Genomic DNA, 7,187 nt, shown 5'->3' on the forward strand with positions numbered 1-7,187 from the left:
AAATCTCTAAATCAATAAAATAATAACTAAAACAATTCAATGATCAGTTTATTTTTCAGAATTTTGATTACTGCCAAATCTTCTTTTTCTTCTTTAAAGTGATGAAAGTTTCTAATGTGTAAAAGATTTTTTTTTTTTAATTTTTCTTTTAAATGGAAATTTTTGTAATTTATTACTTACGAAGGATTCTGAATTCAGTCATGGAAATGGATACCTTTAAGGCTTTAATTATCTTCCTGAGTCAACCGGTGCTAATTAAACGAAAAAGAAAGATTAGAAAGAGTGCCCCGACTTAGCAGGATGCCTGAGAAGTCACCACCAAGCGAACCTGTCAACAAAATCCGATCCAATTATTCAAGGGCTTAAATATGTGGCTATTAGAAGAAGTTGAGAAAGTTTATTAAGTTAATTATTAGTGGATGCAAAATTTTAGAACATTACATTTGCAAGACGCTCATGGAAAGCGACTAATAAAAGCAATTATGTTATAACAATATATCTACTTTAATTTGGTTAATGATGTTTTAAAAATAGGAAAACGTTAAGAGCCAATAAGAAATTAACTCAAATGTAAAGAGAAAAGAAAGCAATAGATACGAATTATCAAGTGAAGTAGTGAAGGGCTGAAGGCATATCCAATTGGACGATGTTAGTTAGGACTTACTAGGAGTAGTGCTCATCTATATAGCTAGGGTGATTTAGAAAGTATTGTAAGCTTCGATACGATACAGAATACGACATGACACTACACAACACGAAATACAGATATGTAAATTTTAATTTTTTATAAGATATATATATATATATATATATAATATAAAATATTTTTTTACATTAATAAATGATAATATATATTATTTTTAAATTTATTTTAAAAATATAGAATAAAAATAAGGTTAGACACAATTAACACGTGATGGTATTTAAATGTGTTCAAAGTCTAAACGTATTATTAAGACACGGAAAACATGTGTAGGAGGAAATAAATTTTCTCAATTTCTTTTTTACTCAATTATTTGATAAAGTATAATCTCTTATACCTTACACTCTTTAAGTGGGACAAAAAAAAACCTACCAAAAGATATTAAATAGTGAGATATCATATTTTATCAAATAATTAAAAAAATTTGAGAAAATCTACTTCCGTGTGTTTGTTGGAGTGCTGTGTACAAAATGTTAAAGAGGAGTTTTAGAGGTCAGCAATTTTTATATTTTGTAACCATCAATTGGCTATTAATAGTATTTTTAATAGTGTGAGATTATATTTAATGGTAAGAGATCACTCACTTTTCTTTTGATAATTATGTGCTAGCTATAAAACACAAAAATTACTGCCGCTAGACTTTCTCTTGTAAGTTTATCACCCTGCGAACGAAGCAATATCTTAAAAAGTTCATCATGCATGGCACGCACATGCAAATTGTTTTTCTTCTAAGTCATGGTTTCAACGTTGTGTTTCAAGCTACCATCGCTACTTATTAGTATGTAATAATACCTCAAACTCGAGTAGTTGACCTAATAGTACAGTTTTACACTTAACATCAAATATGTCTATAAAAGATACATACTTTAAATTTAACACCAAAATAAATCTATACATTTTTGTATAAGGAAGAAAAAAGTTTTAATATATACCATGGCTTATTGCCTATTACATGCCTGAATCAGAATTAAACACACAACACCAATACCCCATGTCTTTGTTTATTTCATCTTTGGCAATATACGAATCATATAATCATTCCAACAGTGAAAGAAAACGGATACCGATCACATCAAACCCACAATAATTTCATTATTAATAGTGTCTAAGTTTTCCATGTGAAACACATTTGAGATATTGTTGGGGATAAAAGAAATATAATATATGAAAACATAACGTAGACATGCTCAAATTTATAAATATATTTCTTAAAATTTATTTATTAACTAATCAAATGGTAAGTATATATGTACAGAATATTTTTGTGTTTTGAATAAGACTTTTTTTCTAATTAATTTTGCAAATGCTAGCTTCCCTTCAAAAGCTATACACGTTCCTTAGTCTTAACCACTAGCCAACCAGCTACATCAAGCTAACTACCTTTCCTTCTGTGAAAGAGCACCACTCATAAATTTTGACTCTTTCATGACCTCTCAAAAGATGCTATAATTATATTTTAATTTTAAATCTTCATCTTTTTATGGCTAATTTTTTTGGATATGAGAAGTATGTGTGTGTTGTACATTATTGTGGAAGATGTGGGTGCTAGACATGGATGTGAGAACAACTTTTTCTGAAACAGATATGAAGAAATCAGACCATCCAATTTCTTTATAAAAAAAATTAAGTTTACTAATTGGACAGTCTGATTAATGTGAAAGAGGAAATTTAAATTTTGGTGAAGATAATCGGACCCTCCGATTTGTGTACTCAAAAATCGAACGGTCCGATTTTTGCTCCTAACACCACAGTTGCATAAAGCACCTATACACTCTATATTTGCGTCCTACACCATTTCCCCTTCCATATCTAAATTAAAAAGCGTCGTTTTATAGGGTCACATTGAGAAATTTGACAAGACCCACCAAAATGGATGTTAGCATAGGAAAGAAAAAACCATCCAAAATAAATTGGACTCAATCACCTCCCCAATTGAATTCAGAGTCAAAGAGAAAAAAATGTCATAGCATACAACTACTGCAGAGATCATCATAGTGAGGAATTGCATAACTTTGTATGAGGAAGAATAATGGGGTTTGAGAAACATATTGGTAAGTATAGGCTTGGAAGGACAATTGGAGAAGGAACATTCTCTAAGGTTAAGCTTGCTGTTAATGAAGACAATGGAGAGAAAGTTGCAATCAAAGTCATTGATAAGCATATGGTCATGGAAAACAATCTTAAGAACCAGGCAAACATTCACATTCATCATCCTTTATATTCTTTATCTTTTTCAGCAAGTACAACTTATCATTTTTCTCTTCTTTTATACTTTATTAATCAATACATGTGATGTATGTGACATGTTCCAGGTCAAAAGAGAGATTAGTACAATGAAACTTCTGCATCATCCCAATATTGTCAGAATTTTCGAGGTACTAATTAACTTCGTACTTGAATCAGAATCATTACTTTGAAGCTTAATGATGCATAGACTGTGTTCTCAATATTTGTTTGTGTTTTGAAATGAACTTGTTGATAAAACAGGTGATTGGGACAAAAACAAAAATATACATTGTGATGGAATATGTCTCAGGAGGACAAGTACTAGACAAGATGGTGAGAATCAACAACCTCTCCATATTGAACTATAATCTATATTTACTTATTCTTACTTTATAACACTTCAATTCTGATCATTGTTGTTGTGCAGTCCTATGAGAAGAAGCTGAATGAACATGTGGCAAGGAAACTATTCCAGCAGCTTATTGATGCCATGGACTATTGCCATAACAAAGGAGTCTATCACAGAGATCTCAAGGTATCCTTAGCTTTGTCTAATAATGTCTGTACATAAGGCTGTTATTGGTAACAATCTTAGGATAGATAAAATATTTTCATAGAAACTTGGGACAGAAACAAAACAGAAATGTTATATCTCTGTTAGTGTCTTTACTGTCCCAGTTTTTGGACGAAAAGAATTGGATTTTGTTCTAAAACAAACACATTTTTGTTTATTTCTATATTTATTTCATTCTCCAAACAAATTTATATCTCATAGTTTCTTTGTATTTTTATACCGAAATGATTACCAAGTGAACTTAAAGATGTCTGAGATCTAAATATCTTGAATCTCGGTGTGCCGACAGCCAGAAAACCTGTTGCTTGACAGCAAAGGAAACCTCAAAGTGTCTGACTTTGGATTAAGTGCACTCCAAAAGGTAAAAAAAAAAAGGTCTTAAAATCATAACTTCAGTTCAATTATAAGTGATTATGATTGATAGTCAAATTTTGTTTACATTAACAGCCTAATGATGTCTTAAACACACGGTGTGGCTCCCCATGTTATGTGGCACCTGAGGTATAAATGTAAAATATTTAAAGCTACATCTTCAACATAGAATTTAGTACTATTAAATATTTGATTCTATGACCCTTTTTACTTGTGATGTTGTAGTTGATACTGAGCAAGGGATATGATGGAGCTTCTGCTGATGTTTGGTCATGTGGGGTGATTCTTTTTGAATTACTTGCAGGCTTCTTACCATTTGATGATCACAATTTGATGAACTTATATGAGAAGGTATACTCAAAAGTGCAATAAATCTATACCATATCATAATTATGATAAAGAGTACACCTAATATGTGATTTGTAAAAAAGATATGCAGAGCAGCATACAAATGTCCACCATGGTTTACTCAAAGTCAAAAGAAACTAATTGCCAAAATATTTGTACCACGTCCTGGAAAGGTGGAAATTCTTCAAAGACTTTACACTATGTGTTGTTATGCTTATTAATTAAGTGTAATTAATTAATGGATAATAATTCTTCCACTTCCTCTCTTGTTTCATCCAGAGGATAACTATTCCAGATATTATTGAAGATGAGTGGTTTCAAACAGATTATGAACCTGCTTGTGTATCTGAATGTGATAAGAACATTAAGCTGGATGATTGTAATGTTGCATTTGATTCAGTTGAGGTAATAATTCCTTAAAAAACAGCAACTTCAAAAGAAATTAACATAGATAAACTCACTCTTATTAATGATAACAACCTGTGCCTGTAGGAGAAAATCAGAGAATCAAAGATACCAAAGTCCTCAAGTTTTATTAATGCATTTCAACTAATAGCCATGTCACAGGACCTTGATCTTTCTGGCCTTTTTGAAGAAGAACAGGCATGTCTACAAATCTAAAAGAGGATTAACTTACTATCTCTATGTTACATTCAATTATTACAGATGCTAATCTTTTCCAGTTTAATTTTAGGATCACAAGAAGCAGAAGACAAGGTTTGGATCCAAACACACAATCAATGAAACAACGGAAAAAATTGAAGCTGCTGCAACAGATATGAGGTTGTCAGTAGAGAAAATAAACAACTTTAAGGTATAATTTGATTATTAATTAAATGTGTGTATGTAAATATGTACTTTTTTTTTCTAGAGTTTGGTACACCATATGGAATTAATTTCAATCTTAATATATCAGATAAAATTACACCCGAAACAGATGATGAATAGATGTTCTAGATCATACTTTGACCTATCAGCCCAGTTGATTGAAGTTGCTCCAACTCATTGTGTTGTAGAGATATCAAGATCTGCAGGAGATCTAAGAACATATACCAAAGTAAGAAAAATATTACTATAAGATGAATATGAAAGTTGATTTCATCAATTAGGTTACTGATTTTGATTTTGGTTATCACTTATCAGTTCTGTGAAAGTCTATCAAGTCTGCTGGAACAAAAATCTGGTTTGACATCATCACAGGAGCAAGAAGAATCTAAGGATGTTGCTGATTCAACGCATTTATGATAACTTTCAATTATCTATTTCAGCAATGAAGGGTTAGAGGATATAAATCTGCTTTAAGATTGACTTTATTCATTCAATGAAGTTATAGAATAAGTCTGCCAGGCTAAAGGGTTTGGCAATCAAAGATTATATCAAAGTCCAAAAGAATATGTAACTGTGATTATGTGAATGTGGAAATGTCATATTCACATAAATATTAAGCATGTTTTTCAAACAATGTTCTTGCCATTAAACAAAGTTCCAAGTAGCAAAAGACAAGAGCAGAACATTAAGTACCAATCTTCACATCATTATTTATTTACTTCAACATTGGTAGTTGTTACCTCGTTATTACAGTAATGTAAGCATGCATGTGAACAACAGATACCACACTTGGTTGTTGTGACATGTGTAGATTTCATAGTTCTAGAACCTCCCATGGTGGGCACTCATGTCCCAGTATAGACAAGGGAAAACTCACGAGCACAACAGAGATCCATTACTCACGGGTGAACTATCAACCATTAACCAACCATTCAATATTATTCAATCATCCTTATTCCTTCACAAGCAGTGGCGGAACTTGAAACAAAATTTTGGGGGGCCAAATAAAAAATAATTGTCAAAATATTTTTTTATATAGACCTCATTTAAGATAAGCTCGTCTAATCTCATCTCTCTGGTTTGGGTGATACTGCCAAATTTAAATCCCTTTTTCAACATCTCGTTCCAAAAAATTAAAGTTAAAGTCATCAGATATAACTTTTTGAACTTTTGAAGGTTGTATCTCACTTTTTTCGTGATTCATTAAAGTAGAAGAATTATCTACATGTGTTGATATTGTAAAAGTTATATGTTCTCCTTCTTAAATATTAGCCTTCCTCTTCAAAAATGTATCAATTCTTTGATTTTTCATTATTATTTTATATAAAAATTTGAATATATATCCTGTAAAATATATAAAGAAGAAGTTAAAAGGACAAATATTAAAATTTATAATATTTATTGAATTTTTTTTATCAATTTATACAAATACAATAATATTAATACTTATTGAATATTCTATTATTTTTTATTATATAAAAAATTAAATTAAATAAATAGTAAAATATAAAATAATATTAAATTAAATAAATAAAAGATATCTAATTTTTTATATTTGAACCTAAAGATAGAGAGAGTGTTGTTTATTGAACTTATTAGATACTTTAAATCATAGTAAAGTATTTAAGTCAAGTGAACTATTTTTTATCTTTTAAAAAAATACTACTAAATTTTTTATAAAAAGTTTGGGGGGGCCATGGCCACCCCTTGTCTGAACTAAGCTCCACCACTGCTTCTCTTCCCTGACCAGCCTCTCTATTTGTGTAAGTCTTAGGCTCTTAGCATTAGGCCTCATTCCCTTATTATCTGTCAACATATTATCTGTCAATTTATTGTCAATAATAATTAATTATTATATTTTAAACACATATATAAAGAGATACATCCAAAAAATATATTTATAAAGACACTTCTATTAAATTCAACTATAAAAAAGATATTTTTATTAGACACATCCACAAAGACATTTTCATTAAATACAGTTATAAATAAAAGTTGGCATAAATTGATAGAAATACTGTTAGTAACGTAATAGAATTGTATTTTTTATACTTATCCGTTATGATATAATTCAGTCTTTATTGTATATTATGAATTATAATTTATTTTATTTGTTTTAATTCTAATTTTATAACC

At 29.9% G+C, this 7,187-nt stretch overlaps 1 protein-coding gene across 3 annotated transcripts; it reads left to right on the forward strand.

Annotated features, from left to right (window-relative positions):
• LOC107642045 (CBL-interacting serine/threonine-protein kinase 21) lies at positions 2,552-5,832 on the forward strand. Of its 3 annotated transcripts, none has more exons than XM_016345374.2 (13): positions 2,552-2,894; positions 3,016-3,078; positions 3,191-3,262; positions 3,357-3,464; positions 3,793-3,864; positions 3,951-4,004; positions 4,101-4,226; positions 4,307-4,396; positions 4,503-4,628; positions 4,716-4,826; positions 4,918-5,037; positions 5,140-5,280; positions 5,367-5,832. In XM_016345374.2, the coding sequence occupies exons 1-13, from the start codon at positions 2,733-2,735 to the stop codon at positions 5,466-5,468; spliced, it is 1,347 nt and encodes a 448-aa protein (XP_016200860.1). In that variant the 5' UTR covers positions 2,552-2,732; the 3' UTR covers positions 5,469-5,832. The 3 variants fall into 3 exon arrangements, with proteins under 3 accessions (XP_016200860.1, XP_016200866.1, XP_020962350.1); XM_016345380.2 differs by having other exon boundaries at positions 2,644-2,894; positions 5,240-5,280; XM_021106691.1 differs by lacking the exon at positions 4,307-4,396 and having other exon boundaries at positions 2,644-2,894.

The sequence above is a fragment of the Arachis ipaensis genome, chromosome B01 (genome assembly GCF_000816755.2).
Source record: "Arachis ipaensis cultivar K30076 chromosome B01, Araip1.1, whole genome shotgun sequence".
Classification (NCBI taxonomy): Eukaryota; Viridiplantae; Streptophyta; class Magnoliopsida; order Fabales; family Fabaceae; genus Arachis; species Arachis ipaensis.

Coding starts and splice junctions, on each gene's coding strand:
- LOC107642045 (XM_016345374.2), top strand. CDS start 2,733: ATGGGGTTTGAGAAACATATTGGTAAGTATAGGCTTGGAAGGACAATT. Junction 3,465..3,792: donor TCTATCACAGAGATCTCAAG/GTATCCTTAGCT, acceptor GTGTGCCGACAG/CCAGAAAACCTGTTGCTTGA. Junction 5,281..5,366: donor ATCTAAGAACATATACCAAA/GTAAGAAAAATA, acceptor ATCACTTATCAG/TTCTGTGAAAGTCTATCAAG.